The sequence below is a fragment of the Entelurus aequoreus genome, linkage group LG03 (genome assembly GCF_033978785.1).
Source record: "Entelurus aequoreus isolate RoL-2023_Sb linkage group LG03, RoL_Eaeq_v1.1, whole genome shotgun sequence".
Taxonomy (NCBI): Eukaryota; Metazoa; Chordata; class Actinopteri; order Syngnathiformes; family Syngnathidae; genus Entelurus; species Entelurus aequoreus.
Window position 1 is genome coordinate 41,965,930 of NC_084733.1, and position 18,863 is coordinate 41,984,792.

General features: G+C 37.8%; 1 protein-coding gene across 12 annotated transcripts in view; it reads right to left on the reverse strand.

Annotated features, from left to right (window-relative positions):
• Positions 1 to 18,863, reverse strand: part of ralgapa2 (Ral GTPase activating protein catalytic subunit alpha 2) — a 310,363-nt gene that overhangs the window by 189,378 nt on the left and 102,122 nt on the right. For all 12 annotated transcript variants that reach the window (XR_009825291.1, XR_009825292.1, XR_009825295.1 and 9 more), the window contains exons 4-8: positions 17,615 to 17,672; positions 14,330 to 14,373; positions 9,645 to 9,825; positions 9,429 to 9,544; positions 8,564 to 8,702 (exon numbers count right to left, since the gene is read on the reverse strand). Coding sequence is in view for 7 of the 12 variants with exons in the window: in XM_062041843.1 (XP_061897827.1) it covers positions 8,564 to 8,702; positions 9,429 to 9,544; positions 9,645 to 9,825; positions 14,330 to 14,373; positions 17,615 to 17,672 (538 nt within the window). In the remaining 5 variants the exon portion in view is untranslated. The remainder of the gene's footprint in view (positions 1 to 8,563; positions 8,703 to 9,428; positions 9,545 to 9,644; positions 9,826 to 14,329; positions 14,374 to 17,614; positions 17,673 to 18,863) is intronic.

Sequence of the window (18,863 nt, forward strand, 5' to 3'; positions counted from 1 at the left end):
TCATTTGGATTTACTTTCACCGGGGATGCGACAGCACCGACTCCGCAGTGCTTGGTGTGTGGTGAGAAGCTATCCAATAGCGCCATGGTGCCAAGCAAGCTCAAACGCCATCTCCAAACGAAACACCCTTCCGTTCAAAACAAGCCGATGGACTATTTTGTACGCTTACGTACAAACAATGAGAAACAGGCAACTTTTCTGAGAAAAACGACAAAGGTAAACGGGAGAGCCCTCAAAGCTAGCTACCTTGTTGCTGAACTCGTAGCTAAATCAAAAAAGTCCCACACTGTGGCAGAAACATTAATACTGCTAGCTTGTAAAGCCACTGTAATTTAGATGCTCAGGCCCAAGTTTCACATTAGGTGAGTATAAATACAATTAGAAACTATATTATTAACTATATGTTCTCCCCGTGACTGCGTGGGTTCCCTCCGGGTACTCCGGCTTCCTCCCACTTACAAAGACATGCACCTGGGAATAGGTTGATTGGCAACACTAAATTGGCCCTAGTGTGTGAATGTGAGTGTGAATGTTGTCTGTCTATCTGTGTTGGCCCTGCGATGAGGTGGCGACTTGTCCAGGGTGTACCCCGCCTTCCGCCTGATTATAGCTGAGATAGGCTCCAGCGCCCCCCGCGACCCCGAAGGGAATAAGCGGTAGAAAATGGATGGATGGATACTGTGTTAGAGTGTCATTTTGGTTGGTGGTGTGCCGCAGGATTTTGTAAATGTAAAAAGTGTGCCGCGGCTCAAAAAAGGTTGAAAATCACTGGTCTACAGAACATGTAATTGTGGTTTTCTGGTCAAATGTTGCATAGATAATGTTTTACAGACTATCATCAAGCCGCTTTCCAACTATCTCTTCAGAATGCGGCAGATTGTGGGTGGTCTTATGTGTCTCCACTTCAACTACATCTTCTTCCCATTAGCGATATGTTGCAGTTTGTATCGAGCCCATTGACAGATATAAGTTAGAACTATACGCTACAGCAGAGGATGCATGGGCCAGCCAGTCTGCCCCAGAACAAGAGAATAGAGGAAAAAAAAGGAATTTATTGACTACAACGTCAGACTACAATGGTGGAATTGTGCAAAGCTCTTCGGTAAATCTTATATATATATATATATATATATATATATATATATATATATATATATATATATATATATATATATATATATATATATATATATATATATATATATATATATATATATATATATATATATATGATTTACCGAAGAGCGTCAGCTGATATCTCCATATATAATATAAGATAGATATTATATTATATATGGAGATGAAGTCACCAATGAGAAAAACTTTACAAATGGGGCAAATTTCAAACAGCTCCTTTGGAGAAGTATGGAGGAAGGTGAGAAATAGTTTTATAAATATCTCTGCCCTGTCTTCATTGTTTGATCTCAAAATTTGGGGATTTATGCAGATCCCAAATACATAAAAACATGTACCAATAGGTAAGGAAAGTTGGTTTTGAATAATAGGTCTCTCTTTAAAAAAGGAAAACATACACATTTTGTAAAAATGTTTTCCATCCATCCATTTTCTACCGCTTGTCCCTCTTTTTAATTTTTACAGATTTGTGTAACAAGCAAGTTGAAATAAATGGTAGTTTAAATATTACGTGAATGTTGTCTATCTGTGCTGGCCCTGCCATGAGGTGGGGACATGTCCAGGGTGAACCTCGCTTTCTGCCCAAATGCATCTGTGATAGGCTCCAGCCACCCCCGCGACCCAGAGAGAGACAAGCGGTAGCAAATGGATCGATGGAATAATAAAGTTAATAAGTAACTAAGTACAACGTTCCCACCTGCCGTAGCTGTGCTTTGTTACAGAAAAGTAGGTAAAGTCAAGCACTTATACTAACTCATGTATGCCCCCACCTCTTCACAGTAAGGAAGAGAAACTGCACGCAATTGGATGAATTCTCTGTATTTTACTGTCCGATTAAAAAGACTAATGATGCCACACTTACAATAAATACATTACACAGTCTGTGCAAAGTCATGGTGTAAGTCAGGGGTCGGCAACCTTTACCACTCAAACAGCCATTTTGGCAAGTTTCACAAATTAAAGAAAGTAATGGGAGCCACAAAAAATTTTTTTAAATGAAAAACACTGCATACAAAGCTTAAATGCTTTGTGCTATGTTAACCAGGGGTCTCCGACACACGCACCGGCACGCACTTTAATGTGGAAATTTGATGTTAGTGCAGCCCGCGAGTTTTGAATGAATGGCGCATGATAGCGTCACGCTTGCCAACCCTCTCATTTTTCCCGGGAGACTCCCGAATATCAGAGCGTGATGACACTGCATTTGGCACCCTCTACAGTCTGCCCTAACAGTGTACCTGCTCGACCACACGTAGAATGCAATTTCAGCTTGCTCACGTAAGTGACAGCAAGGCGTACTAACTCAGCAGCCACACATCTTACACTGACGGTACCAATACCCAGAATCCCATGCAGCCCTAACTCTTCCGCTCAACCAACGCACGGAGAGGAGGGGGGGTGGTTGATGTGTGGGGGGATTGGTGGTAGCGGGGGTGTATAATGTAGACCGGAAGAGTTAGGGCTGCATGGGATTCTGGGTAATGGTTGTGTTGTGTTTATGTTGTGTTACGGTGGGATGTTCTCCAGAAATGTGTTTTTCATTCTTTTTTGGTGTGGGTTCACAGTGTGGCGCATATTTGTAACGTAACAATGTTAAAGTTGTTTGATACGGCTACCGTCAGTGTAAGCTGTGTGGCTGATGAGTAAGTATGCTTTGCTGTCTCCTGTGTGTGCAAGTAATAACAACATGCAACATGTGGCTGGACTGGCACGCTGTATTCATGCTATAGAGGACAATTACTGCAGTGCAATTAAGGCACGCCCTTTATTTAGTAATTAGAGTGTAAATAGGATTATTTTTTCCCTGGGAGTAATCTATGAGAGACACTGAGATCCATAAATCTCCTGGGAAAATCGGGGGGGTCGGCATGTATGTAGCTGAGCCGCATCAGAGTGGTCAAGGAGCCGCATGCGGCTCCGGAGCCGCGGGTTGCCGACCCCTGGTGTAAGTGAATCTACAAAATAAAAATTATTTTGTCAACATGCTGGCAGAAATGGATGCGTGTCCTAAACACTAAGATTGTAAACTCACTTGCGCACAAATCAGAGAGGAAAGGCTGGCGGCAGCCTCATCATAGGTTTCCACGTTGTATATGGGCAAGTGCAGTCAGCACTAGGCACAGTGTGCTAAGTTTTATTTATTGCTTTCGCACTTAAGCAGAGAGGGATGGTCCACGGCAGCCTCATATTAGCTTTTTGCCCTTTATTTGATTAGCAAATGTGCAAATTTAAAATGTAAATTTTTTTTGAAATCATACAAAAAATACATTTACGACAGTTGAGTGAACAAATATTAAAGGAGACCCATGATTATATTTGTTTAGCTCCTCCCCCTCTAATTAGAAAACACAAAACTGGCAAGAAAGTATTTTTTTCATATAATTGTGGCATGCTCATAATAACACTGATGTGCAACATGCAGTGACATACCGTATTTTCCGGACCACTGCCGATGAATGGTCTATATTTTATCTTTTTTCATATATAAGGCGCACCAGATTATAGGGCGCATTAAAGGAGTCATTTTATTATAATTTTTTCCTAAATTGAAAACACTTCTTTCTGGTCTACATAACATGTAATAGTGGTTCTTTGGTCAAAATGTTGCATAAATTGTTTTACAGAGAATCTTCAATCCGCTTTCAGATGCGCCGTTTTGTGGGCGGTGTTATTTAAGTGGCTCACCTTCGGCAGCGTCTTCTCATCGTCATCTTTGTTGTACCGGTGTAGCGTGCAAGGACGGGAGTGGAAGAAGTGTCAAAAGATGGAGCTAACTGTTGTGAAGTGAATTATATTTATATAGCGCTTTTCTCTAGTGACTCAAAGCGCTTTACATAGTGAGACCCAATATCTAAGTTAAATTTAAACCAGTGTGGGTGGCACTGGGAGCAGGTGGGTAAAGTGTCTTGCCCAAGGACACAACGGTAGTGACTAGGATGGCGGAAGCGGGAATCGAACCTGGAATCCTCAAGTTGCTGGCACGGCCACTCTACCAACCAAGTTATGCCGCCCCTGTTTTTATGACTGTTTTAATGACGTTCAGACTTTACTTAAATCAATAACAGAGCAGCATCTCCTCATCCGGAAACAACAACAACGGAACGGTAGTGTGTCCCGTGAAAAACCGTCAGACCGGAACTCTCTAATAACTAAAGTTCCTTGGGTGAATAATGTAAACTTACTACACCGGTATGTTTTAGCGCTTTCTTGGCGAGTTTACTGACAGATATAAGTAAGAACTTTACGCTACTTTTTATTAAAAATGGCAATAGCAGAGGATGAATGTCCCATAACAAGAAGATAGAGAAAAAGAAGAAGCTTATCGACTACGGCGTCGGCGCGGAATTTTTCAGGATTTATGCAGATCTCAAATACAGATCAGCAGGTACCAGAAGGTAAGAAAATATGCTTTTGCATAAAATTGCAAAACAAAACGCCAGAGAATATGTCTTACCTTATACACACACCATAATAATACTCGTATGTTGAAGCGCACCAAGCGGTGCGGCTTCATAGCAAAGTCATACTAAAACATTTTGATAGATTTTTTAGCGCTGTGTGTAATGTTCTGTATTTTCAATTGAACATATAACATGTTGGTGTTGTTTACTTGAGTCATATTGCCATTATAGTGCAGCCTACACTTATCTCTTATGTTTGACTGCCGTATTCACACTTATCATTACACCATGTACCAAATTAAATAGCTTCGAGGTGGGTAAGCTCAACCAAACTTATTTTTTACATTAGGTTTATATTAGGTTATAAGGCGCACTGTCGAGTTTTGAGGGAAAAAAAAGGATTTTAAGTGCGCCTTATAGTCCGGAAAATACAGTAAATGCTGCTAACAGCAGCTTTTTAATGCAGATCAGTATCGATCAATGAGTGTTCAGGTGTACCTAATGACAGACTCAAAAAAGATTATAAATGTGACTGTGGAGCAAAATGTATGCAACATTTACACCAAAGCATATCCAATACATATTATCTAGACCACAAGAAAGTGTTTTGAATGTAGATTAAAATCATCATAGGGCCCTAATATTAATTTCCGTTGATCATTATTTGTTTTTGTTTTCTACATCTGTGGTGCATACTGATATTTACTGAAAATGTGTCAAGAGTGTTCCAAACACAAGGAGTACTGTAAGTAAATGTGTGAATGGAGATTTGAGACGTATGTTTGTGTGAAGTAAGAAAGCAATGTGTATTCACGATCACATTTAGATCTATTTAGAGCAGGGGTCACCAACCTTTTTGAAACCAAGGGCTACTTCTTGGGTACTGATTAATGCGAAGGGCTACCAGTTAGATACACACTTAAATAAATTGCCAGAAGTAGCCAATTTGCTCAATTTACCTTTAACTCTGTTATTATTAATAATTAATTATATTTATCTTTGTGGAAACACTGATCATCTTAATGATTTCTCACAATAAATATATATAGAAACAGATAAATATCAATATGCAACACTTTATTTTTATATTTTCTCTATAAGTGCACATTTTTCAAATTTAACATTTTCAAATGATCACTTCTAAGACAGTCTTGTGAAATCACAATATCCCATTTTAACTAGCTAGCCACTAACATTTTTTAACAAATTATGAATTACTTTGCACCATGTTTGTACAAATAATAACTCATGTAAAATACAAAAGTAAACTCTCAAATTTTTAAATCATGTCACACTTTGAACTGGACACCAAATCTGTTATCTGTTTCTTTGTCAGTTAGTGGGAAGCCTGGCATTGCATGCTGTTAACTAGTGTGTTGTACTCTGGTGTGTAACTTGACACTGCAACTCTGAGTGAGTCTTGCAGATGTGCATCAGTGAGGCGTGTTCTGTGTTTGTTCTTGATGAAGTTCATGTCAGAAAAGGCTGATTCACAAAGATAAGATTTTTCCTCATTGTTTGCGGAACCTTCTTAATCTTTTGGACATATTTTCACAGCAATCTGGCCTTAAGCTTAATTATGATGAATGTAAAATGTTAAGGATCGGAAATCTAAAGGGAACGTCCTTTCGAATGGAATGCAAAGTGCCTGTTTTGTGGACAGATGGACCAGTTAACATACTTGGTGTATTTGTCCCAGAAAATCTGGAAGATCTAGGCTCAGTAAATTATGATAATCGACTAAGAAAGCTGGACAAAATTATGCAATTATGGAAAGGGAAATCCCTAACCTTGTATGGTAAAATGTCTATTGCCAACTCGTTAATTATTCCTCAATTTATTTATTAGTTTTTGTCATTACCAGCTCCATCACAAAACTTTTTTAAGATTTATGAGCGGAGGGTCTTCGATTTTGTCTGGAACGGCAAACCAGAAAAGATTAAAAGAAAGGTTTTGTACAAAGAGTATGAATATGGGGGCCTGAAACTTCTCAACCTTGAAGCTATGTGTCTGTCTTTAAAAGCATCAATTGTTCCAAAGATGTATTTAAACATTGAGTGGTACACAAATGTCCTGTTGGACAAAAAACATGTACTGTATCAAAAGAAATTGTATCCTTTTTTACAAGTGATCCCCTCCCAGAGAGTCTGCTGGGAAACATGGCGGGGTTCATAAAGGAAACAATCCACTCATAGTGGTGTTTTCAATTTTATGTGCCAGAAAAAAGAGACGATATTTTGCAGCAGTTAATATGGATGAACTCTAATATTGTAATAGATGGAAAGCCTTTCTTTTGGAAAAATATGTTTGAAAGAGGAATCATTTTTGTCAATGATATTATCAATGAGAATGGTAAAATTATGAAGTATGATGAATTTAGAGCTATGTATGGTGATGCTTGCTCAAGCTTTTCATTTTATCAACTAACTGGAGTAAATGGGAAAAGATAGAAACAAATAATTAATTATGGAACTACTAAATTATTAGTTTGTAAACCTCTAATAAGAAATTCTAGTTGGCAAAAAGGAACTAAAATAAATAGAAAAATATATAATTTTTATTTAATAAAGAAATCTTTGAAGGCTGCCTCATACAACACAAATGGAAAATGGGAGGACTTTTTTGACTGCCCGTTGCCATGGGATGCCATATTCAAACTAATCTATAAAACCACTATCGATGTGCAAAATCGTTATTTTCAAATTAAAATTATTTATAACTTCTTACCCACAGGGAAAATGTTAAAATTATGGAATATGACAGAGTCAGATGATTGCTGATTTTGTTGTCAGGAGCCTGAATCCACCCTGCATTTGTTTTGGTATTGTCATATTGTGTCTTTGATTTGGGTGGAAGTTGGAAAAATGTGTTTAAGGATTGGTTTGTTTATGAAGCTTAATGTGGTTTCTGTTACTTTAGGAGAGTTCATTGACAATCATGATTTAGTCAATTTAATTATAGTACTCTTTAAAATGTTTATTTTTAAGCCAAAAACAGATATTCACTTAGTATTACTTTCTTTAAAACATTTATTCAGTATTTTCTAACTTTAGAAAGTTACATGGTTGAAAACGATAATGATGCCAAAAAACATTAAAAAAAGATGAGAAGTCCTCAAAGGCTTATTTGGAAAGTATAATTATGTTTATAGATTATATGATATCTGTTGTTGTGTTCCCTAATTTGAGTGACGTGGACATAATCTGGACTGTACATGAATGCTTATTTTGAAAATGTAATTTTGTTTATAAATTATATGCAATCTGTTGTGTTCCCTAATTTTTTTCTGTGTACATGAATGAAGGTGTGTGTTGCTGAGTCCGACTTGGACATTATCTGGACTGGGCCTGGTTTAAAAAACCCTTTAAACAAATCTAATTTCATTGACAACCTGGTCTGTTGAAGATAAGGCCCTTTTTTTAAAAATAAAATAAAATAAGATAAATAAATAAAAAACATTTTCTTGGATAAAAAAGAAAGTAAAACAATATAAAAATAATTACATAAAAAATAGTAATTAATGAAAATGTTAGTGGACCAGCAGCCTATACAATCACGTGTGCTTCAGGGACTGTGTCCCTTGCAGGTGTGTTGTCTATGTTGTGGGAACCAGAATATTGGTAGCAGAAGAAATAACCCCTTTTGTGTGAGTGGGTGTGGATGAGTGTGCATGGGGAGGTTGTTTGGGTTGATGTACTGATTGAAAGTGTATCTTGTGTTTTTTCTAGGTAGATTTAATTTAAAAAAAATAATAAAATTTAAAAAATATATATATATATATATTTTTTTTTTTTTTTTTTTTAGAACAGGCCCGCGGGCGACTCATCTGGTCCTTACGGGCGACCTGGTGCCCGCGGGCACCACGTTGGTGACCCCTGATTTAGAGTAGTAAATAACCGAATGTGGATTGTTCTGGGCTGTAGGAGGAAAATGGAGCAGCCCAAAACACTTGATTATGGTAGTAATATTCAACAAGCATTGATATATAAAACAAAAATATTCCCTGCGTGTACCTGCACACCCCTTACCTAATAAAGGCTTGTAGAGATTAGTGAGTTTAGTGAAGGAGGGGAAGAGATGTGGAAGGTAGTACTTCTTGAACAGGCTGAAGAGAAATCGGAAGCCCGTTTCCTGGTTCTCTCTGTTCCTCCACTCTAAACTGGATGCCTGAAAGGTAGACAAAACAAAGACTGACAAGGTTAGGCTACAGCAAGTGGAGATGGATCCTCAGTCAATCAACGTTTGTTTGCTGCACATTAGATTAAAGATAACAAGACAGCCTACAAAAGTAAGACGGCGTGAGCCTTGAAACAAATGATATAAACAGGCTGTATACATTTAACAACTAGCATTACGTTTGCTTTTATTCCCAAAGTATAATTTGTGTGAAGCACTTGAAGAAATGCTCCATCTTTTTGTGAAAGTTTGTAGGTAAAGCAAGACTTTTCTTGGCACACATTCGAGGCGACTTCTTCACAGTTGAAAGCACATTGCCACGAATCATAAAAGTTAAAATTAAGGCACTTTTTTACTTCAGATGAGGCTGAAAGTTTGTGTAGAGACTTGTGCTGGTTGACGCAAACTAACAAAGCATTTTCTTCATTGGGTTTCATCGTGGACATGATGATGTGGCACAGCCGGTTTTACATAAACGAAAATAGGCTGACTCGTGCAATGATGTTTGGATACATTTCTAACATTTATGTATAATCTGTCGACGTCACACTTGAACAAAATTCCAAACGGGCTGGTTTGAACCCCAAATTTTTGGGACTTATGCAGATCCCAAATACACAAAACAGGTACCAATAGGTAAAACAAGTTGGTTTTGCATGATAGGGCATTTAACATGTACCCACAAACATTCATGTGGTCTTTCCCCACAGCAATTACCTGGATCACCATGAACTTGAGCAGGGTTTCAAGAATGTAACAAGTCTGGTCATCTGCTACCTTTTCGCCGACCCCAGCAGGAACAAGGGGGGTGATCTCTTCTGGCACCACCTTGGCTGCTCACATGATACAAAGAGTCAATACTAAGTGGTACATTTTACTGCAATAACCGCACACGAAGCATTATGCCAGAACCTGTGTGTCTTCTCAGCTTACCGTCAGGAGGGTTAGAGAAGGGGTTGTATATGATGGTGTCAAGGGTGCAAGGCCCTCTGGATGAGGGCACTGCAGGAAAACCTGGTACCAGACAGGCAAAGATAAGAAACTGCTCCTCAGCACAGTTGTCTCTCAGGGTCTGCAGCCACAGCAAGAAGAGACGAATCCCTTCACATCGGATCTAAATGAGAAAGGGGTTAGAGGGATTTTAAAAGTGATCATTATGGATGTGTATCAATTTATGCAAAAAAAAAGACCCAAAGCAAGTACAGTCAATGATTGTGCATATAACAGTTTTACCACATACGAGGCATCTAGAAAGTATTCATGCACAGCGCTTCACTTTTGCCACATTTTATGTTACACCCTTTTTCCAAATTGAAATACCTTCCTTTTTGTCCTCAAAATTCTACGAAAAATACACCATAATGACAATGTGAAAAAGGTTTTTGTCTCATCAGACCAGATCATTTTTATTTCTCATGGTCCGAGTCTTTCAGGTGGATTTAGCAAACTCCAGGTGGGCTGCCATAAACTTTTTATTAAGGAATGGCTTCCGTCTGGCCACTCTACAGTACAGATCTGATTGGTGGATTGCTGCATAGATGGTTGTCCTTCTGGAAGGTTCTCTTCTCTCCACACGGAAATGCTGTAGTTCTGATTGAGCTACAGCATGGTCACCTCCCTCACTAGGGCCCTTCTCCACCGATCGCTCAGTTTAAACGGCCAGACAGCTCTAGGAAGAGTCCTGGTGGTTCCAAACTTCTTCTATTTACTCATAATGGAGGCCACTGTGCTCATTGGGACCTTCAAGGCAGCAGATATTTTTCTGTACCGTTCCCCAAATTGGTGCCTCGGGAAAATCCTGTCTCGGAGGTCTACAGACAATTCCTTCGACCTCATGCTTGGTTTGTGCTCTGCCATGCATTGTCAAGTGAGGGACCTTATAAATAGACAGGTGTGTGCTTTACAGATTATGTCTAATTAACTGAATTTACCACAGATGGACTCCAATTAAGCTGTAGGAACATGTCAAGGATGATCAGTTGAAACAGGATGCACCCGATTTCACTTTTGGCCTGTTAATATTTATGTACATGTAACTTCTTAGTTTTTTATTTTTAATACATTTTCAAAAATCAATTAAAAAAAAACAAAAGAAAACAAACTTTTCACATTGTCATTACGGGGTATTGTGTGTAGAACTTTGAGGGAAAAAATTAATTTATACAATTTTGGCATAAGGCTGTAACATAACAAAATGTGGAAAAACTGAAGCACTGTGAATACTTTCCAGATGCACTGTATGGCGGAACCTCGATTTATAAAACCACTCATCATACAAAGTTTTGGATTAATTAACCAGAGATCAAATTAAAATATGCTTTGTTGTACGAACCTTGACTCTGTGTAACAACGTTTCACCCATCAATTGTGTGCCTTCAGAGCAGCCATCGTGGGCGGGCTTATCGATCTCCGTTAGCTAAGCAGTCAGCAGAGCAGTGCTGTAGCTGGCTACTGTGCTAATTGTTAATTTGCATGCTTTCAAAGTAGTTTTAGCCTTTTTATAGTTTTGCTAGCTCAATATGAGTCCAAATAAAGCAATAGACAAGCGATGTGTGGTTGGACACATTCAGGAAGTATCGACAGCTTTGTTGTAACTGCTTCCCCAAGCCATCTCCTACTTTCTTCGGTGGAACATCATTGTAGCGACCTGTCTGTTAAAGTTAAGGAGTTGTGTGATTTTAAGTAGGCTGACCATATTGTGAAATCCCAAAAAGAGGACACATATATGCGTGCCAAGGCGGGCAGCACGCCAAGACCGGGACAAAGTGAAAATTTGCCAATGATACTCGAACTTGCTTTATAAATAATATATTTTTTTGAATAAAGCATTTTTTCTCCTCTGTTGACAGCAGTGTTGGCGCAAGGAATTTTCAAAATGGGGTCCCAGGGACCCCATCAAGTCATAAAAATGGGGTCCCACAGTAAATTTTTGGGGTCCCACTTTTTTGTAAGCGTTTTGAAAACAAATGACAAATGTATGCATTATCCTGTTATATCTCACATTCTATATTGTGTGTTTGGAAAAAGGTTGTCATAAACGTTACTTAATTCATTAAAAAAGATAATACAAAAGAAAAAAAATGTGTATACATATGTAAATGTATTCAGTTATAAACATTCATTCACTTTCTTCTTTCCTTCATGGATCTAAACTTTACCCCTTCTGGTAGTTTTTTCTATGTTTTTATTTAATAAGTTGTAGGTGTATTTATTTCAGTATAAAAGTGTAAAAAGTGTTTTGCTTGGCTCATGAAATTATGATAATGGTGTGCCAGGGCATACATACACTTTATATTTAACGCTTAAATCTCTGGAGTCTACATCAACTTCGGATCTATTCCTCATTTCAAAATGTTTTAGTTTTTTTTATGATTTTTTTGTTTGTTTGTTTGTTTTCCGCCCTTTTTTGTCAAACAAAACTATGTTTTTTATGGCAAACACACAAAATATGCAAAATCTTCCACCAAAAATATTTTTCAAAGTGGAATATTTGATGTGAAGTAATCGGAACCTTTGATAGGTCAATAATTCATAATAACATTGATTTTGATTCAATATTATGTTTTAAACAATGACCGTTTGAAAGAAAAAAAAAAAACAGCTTTGTTTTATTAGTCAACATTGCAACTTTTTCTAAATTACATTTCACCTTTAAGCTTTTTTATTTCACTTTTGTTATATTTTTGTTTATTTTAATAGTATTTTTAGAATGTGCCGTGGGCCTTTAAAACATTAGCTGTGGGCCACAAATGGTAAAAAAAACAAACAAAAAAAACATTTATAATCTGCGTCCTTTCTGATTTCAATGCGTTAAAAAGACACAAAAAGTGCGTTAACGCCAACACTGGTTGACAGTATAACAAAATAAGTCACACTTATATTCTGTAACATTCACAGTTTTGGAAAAAAAAAGTGCAGAGGTAAAAATATTCAAAATAACCTCTTGTATATAATGTAAACATAAATAATGCCTCAAAACAAGTTAATTAAATTTAAACAAAAAACAGCAGACGAGCTCTCACCCTGCACAGCTGTTTTGTGCTTTGTAGTGTCGATATGGGCTTGTAGATCTTTGGCCCCTTTATTTGCCACAGATGCATACGTTGCTGCTTTGCACAGTGCATTCTGCTTCCCATGTCTCACGGCCAGGACGAAAACACGAATACTTTTCCCGCAAATCATCCGTGAAGTTGCATTTACGTTTCGGCATTTCTTCTTCTCATGACCGTCTCTCCACTCACTAGCTCTCTCGCTGTGTTTCTCTGCCCCTCCCTCACGAATGTTGCTACGTGCTCACACCTTCAGTTTTTTTCTTTTTAACCCCTTCTTAACTTAACCCTGGACGTACATTGAAAATACATGCAACCCTAATTCAAAATGCCGGACATTTGAGGCATTTAAGAAACCCCGCCCGGACAACCCGGACACCCCCGCAAAAGAGGACATGTCCGGGGAAAAGAGGACGTATGGTCAGCCTATTTTAAACCGTGAGTGCACCACAGGGCTAGTGACAAATTGTGTGCGTGTGACGGGTGCTTTGGAAGAGGCTTAGGGACAGTTCTGCTTGTTGTTGTTGTCTCTGCTTTGTTATTAAATAGTTGATCCATTACCTCCTTGTTATGTCTGTTTGATACACTGGCTCTTAATATACAGTAAGTGTATAAACTTTAGTTAAAATATGGACATTTGTCAAGGCTGGAACCCATTATTCATATTTACATTGTTTGTTATGGAGAAATTTGCTTCAGTATACAAACTTTCTATTAAAAAACTATGTTCAAGAGCCAATTAACGTTAGCTGCTGAAACTAGCTCTCTAAACAGCTAAACAAACTAATAACTGCATTGTGACATCTTGGTGAATTTACTGAATAATTTGTAAAATTTAAACAAAACAAAAATAATCCCATTGTGAGTAAATATTACTAACACAGCATATTAATTTGTGCTAACAACGCTAGCGTTAGGATAGCACGTACAAATATGCATGAAAACACTCCTACAGACATCACACATAGGACGTTTTAGTTAAAAATAAACAGTTTGAGTTATATTGTTAAACTTACAAACATTGCTTGTAGTGATGAATGAAGAATCCATAAGCGTAGGAACACTATGGATGGCTAGAGCCTAGAAGACTGAACGGGACTCCGGTTGAAAAATAAAAGTTGGTAAATGGAAGGACACTATCACCTGCAGTCAGCAAACTCATCCAAAAGATGGCGCCATGGCACAAACAATAAAACACACTCAGTGTTTTTGCTTCTTTAAAAAAAAAATATATATATATATATATATATATATATATATATATATATATATATATATATATATATATATATATATATATATATATATATATATATATATATATATATTTATATATATATATTTATATATATATATATATATATATATATATATATTTTTTTTTTTTTCAAATTTTTTTTTATAATGGCCCCCAGCGAAGGAAAATCCATAAATTAACTGCTCTGTCTTACAGGTCGCAGGGTTCAATGTGTAGCAAAAAAGTAGTCCAAGATTCTGGGTACGTTCGTAAATCAAGGTTCCACTGTATTTCTTAAAAAAAAAGATTTAAAAGAAAACAGCATTCGTTACCTTGAATGAATTTCCAGTGTGTAGAAGCTTTTTAAGAATTGAACCTAAAAAAACAAAAATCAAGAAATAGTTATAGTTAAAACATGTGCACTCCTCCATACAATGCTGACGCTCACATATACAACACACACTACAAAGAGGGCAGAGAATGGCTTTGTCTCCAAGGAGGCAAATTGACCTTAGTAGGTGGTCTTGACAGAATAGCGGGACAGGGGAGCATGATGTCACATTTTCTGATGAAATTAAACATAAATCGGCAGTGACATGCATTCATAGAAGCATCTGCTGTAATCAAATGAGGTAGCTGTCTGATTGCTAAATGTCTTAGGTGGAGTGTATCTGAGGTGAGGAGTATGGACACGCTTGAATACACACTGGCACGTCTTAAAAGGAAACGACAGGCTGTCAAGAAATTTGGACTCAAATTAGATTCAGGTTCAGGAACACCGTTTTTTTTAAAGATGATGTCAAGATTGATTAGTGTTTTATTATCGTCACGGGAAGATGGAATTTACTGAGAACTCAACCTGCTTGCTGCATGAAAGCCACTTGAGTGAACCACTGCACTGCATCACTGACTGGTATGGATTTGACTTATTAAATTCTCCTACAGTATAAATATTTTTTCTTTTAAACTTTAGAATGAGGAATATCTCTGATGTGATTTTTCATAAAATGTTTCAGGTGCATCAAATGATGTATTTAAAAACTGAAGCAAGAAAGATATGGAAGTAGAATTGTCTCACATCAACTTATATATATCAATATGATATTAATACATATGCATATATTAATAAATATACAAATACAAATGTAATATACAAATAAATAATTTGTATAAATAAACACTTATTTGTAAATATATTTTTGAGATTTGAAAATATATACAAATAAAATGTATAAATATAAAAATGTGACATACAAATAAATCAAGAATTTGTATAAATAAACGTGTATTTGTAAATATATTTTTGAGATTTTAATATACCGTATTTTTTGGACTATAAGTCGCTCTGGAGTATACGTCGCACCGGCCGAAAATGCACAATAAAGAAGGGAAAACACATATATAGCCGTGTGCTTAAGTAAAGATATATGTCGCACTGGAGTATAAGTCGCATTTTTGGGGGAAATGTATTTGATAAAATCCAACACCAAGAATAGACATTTGAAAGGCAATTTAAAATAAATAAAGAATAGTGAACAACAGGCTGAATAAGTGTACGCCATATGATGCATAAATAACCAACTGAGAACGTGCCTGGTATGTTAACACAACACATCATGGCAAGAGTCATTTAAATAACTATAACATATAGAACATGCTATACGTTTACCAAACAATCTGTCACTCCCGATCGCTAAATCCGATGAAATCTTCCTCCCCGGTGTCGCCTCTGGTATGCGCCGTTTCCTTTCTTTCTGCTGCTCTATCACCGTTTTCTGCTGCATATTTCACTACATCCGGCTTGTAATCTGCAGTATATGATTTCCTTTTCGGTGCCATTTTAGTTCAGCCCTTCTCAGTTTTTATAAGTTACCGCCAATGTTGAAATAATCAATTTTAATAGCTACGGATGTAGCAGCAGTTAGCATCCCATGACCCACAATGCACTTCTGCCATGACACACAATGCACTTCTGTCATGACCCGCCCCCGCCGAATTCTTATTGGTTGACGTGTGTGACGATTGCTGACGTGTGTGTGACGATTGCGGAAATTTGCTTCGTCTCTTACAAACTGCTGCACCTCCAGTCACCAATCCGTAAAACTGCTCAAGTTTGCGGATGACACCACCCTCATCGGGCTCATCTCGAATGGCGATGAGTCCGCCTACAGGAGAGAGGTAGACCGGCTGACGTCCTGGTGCAGCCTCAATAACCTGGAGCTGAATGCCCAGAAAACAGTGGAAATGATCATGGACTTCAGGAAAGTCACAGCCCCACCATCCCCCCTCACCCTGATTGACTCTCCCACCCCCGTCCCCATTGTGGACTCCTTCCGTTTCTTGGGCACCACCATCACCCAGGACCTCAAGTGGGAGCTGACCATCAGCTCCCTCATCAAGAAGGCCCAGCAGAGGATGTACTTCCTGCGGCAGCTGAGGAAACTTAAGGTGCCGACCGAGATGCTGGTGCAGTTTTACTCAGCCATCATAGAGTCCATCCTGACCTCCTCCATCACAGTGTGGTTCCCCGGCGCCACAGTCCAGGATAAGAATAGACTGCAACGCATCGTACGTGCTGCGGAAAAGGTGATTGGCTGCAAGCTCCCATCCCTCCAGGACTTGTTCTCCTCCAGGACCAGGAGGCGTGTGGGTCGGATCACAGCTGACTCTTCTCACCCTGGACACACACTATTCTCCCCTCTCCCCTCAGGCAGGAGACTACGCTCCATCCAGACCCACACCTCCCGCCACCTGAACAGTTTTTTCCCCTCGGCCATCAGGCAAATGAACAAGAACTCCTAACAGCAGCTCCTTGAATTCCTTGAATCCCTTCTAAGTCTATCTGATAGCTCAGTCACAGCTCTTTTTATACCAAATATGTGTTATATGTGTTTTATGTCGCACGTTTGCACCAAGAAAAATTCCTAGTTTGTGAACCCGTTCTCAAACAATGGCAATAAAACTATTCTGATTCTGATTCTGATTCTGAATTAGATAAATAATATTGTTTGATATTTTACGGTAATGTGTTAATAATTTGACACATAAATCGCTCCGGAGTATATGTCGCACCGCCGGCCAAACTATGAAAAAAACTGATTTATAATCCGAAAAATACGGTATACAAATGATTTATTCATTTGTATATCACATTTGTATTTGTATTTGTATATTTATTAATTTATGCATATGTATTAATATCATATTGATATATATAAGTTGATGTGAGACAATTCTACTTCCATAGAAAGACAGTTGGAGGCCAATCTGCAACAGCGATCAAGAGCCACGACTGTTTAGCCGCTGATGGCTGACAAACAACTGTTCTAATTGGGGTTATCTTATCTTGCAAGGACTTTCCATTCAACGTGGGAGTGAAATCATGCCAGCATAACTAGATTACTTATTTGCATTTCAAATTACTTGCCAATTATCATTTCTCATTTATATTCCATTCTAAGACTAATTGTGTTCCCTTTGTTGTGGAAAGTGAAGACATCTCTAAATGTCATGCAAGCATAGGGAAGAAGAAATATGGTATATGCAAATACAGTATAACTATTGGATGGAGAGAAAATACTGACATCTTATTTGTGAAAAAGGTTTACAATACATACCTATACTGTGAAACTGCCACCGGTTGTAGATTTTCTCCGGCAGAAGTTGCAGAATTTTCTGCGGAAAACAAAAAAAGTGAGTTTAAATTATTTCAAATAGACACTTAATATGACAGATCACAGTTTTCAGCAATCAAGTAAAGATATATGTAATTTATTGCCAATGAGCCACAACTGTTGTGTTTAGCCAAAGGGGAAAACATGCATGGACCACAGTGTCCGTGCCTTTTCCCTTGCTGTTGTTCACATGATGCAGAAAATGACAGAGAAATGTCATCACCTCACCCCCAACCGCTTTACAACTCAATTAGAGTGTCCTAACCTTTCAGCAGCCTATCATCATTCTTGAATGCAGCAGCAGGTTAAAGGGCTTTTCTTGAGAGATGGAAAAACAAGGGCTGGGTGATGGAGGAGGTGAGCGTGCTTATGCACACGGTTCGATAATGGTCATTGCGATGTGAGCCACTGATGTGGCAGTGGCTCACTACTCATCAAATCCAAATCAGTGACCCAGAAAGACTTCATGATTCTAATACAGATGTCAAGTCAGGCATGAAAAACTTTCAGCCACTATTAGCGAGAAAAAGAAAAAACATTATATCTGTTAAAATAGCTTTAAATAATATATTTTGGTGAAGAAACAAAAAAAGATTGTTATATAATAAAAAAAAGCTTGATATTGTTAAACAACAAAATCAAACGCAGTAGGTCTGTCAACATGTTTTGCGATTATATTAGAGAGGTAGGGTAAATTTTATTGTCATTGTGCAAGGTAAAGGGTACCAAATGTGAGTATTTATTGCATATAGGTTACTGTATATACTGTTATATTGTAAGGTGTTATATATAGGCATGGGTACCTTTCACATTTGAGCCGATTCAGTCCCAAATCCAGGTAACTGGGAATCAATATCGTTACTCAATTTTATAAATTTTTGGTACTTTTGTGTACGTTAATAAATGTTAATACTTTAATAATAAATTAATTTTTAATGTAACATTTAAAATGTGCTGATTATGCTAACTGTGCTGTTCCAACTTCAAATGGTTTCCTTCTTACACTTCTGAGTAAGGATGCACAATATTGGAAATTTGAACAGATACTACAGATAACTGATAATATCTAGACCAGACCTGGGCATTCTGCGGCCCGCGGGCCACATCCGGCCCTTTGTACGTCCCTGTCCGGCCCGCGTGAGGCCAATCATAAATTACAAAATACATTTTAAAAAGTATCTATCTCGAGTGT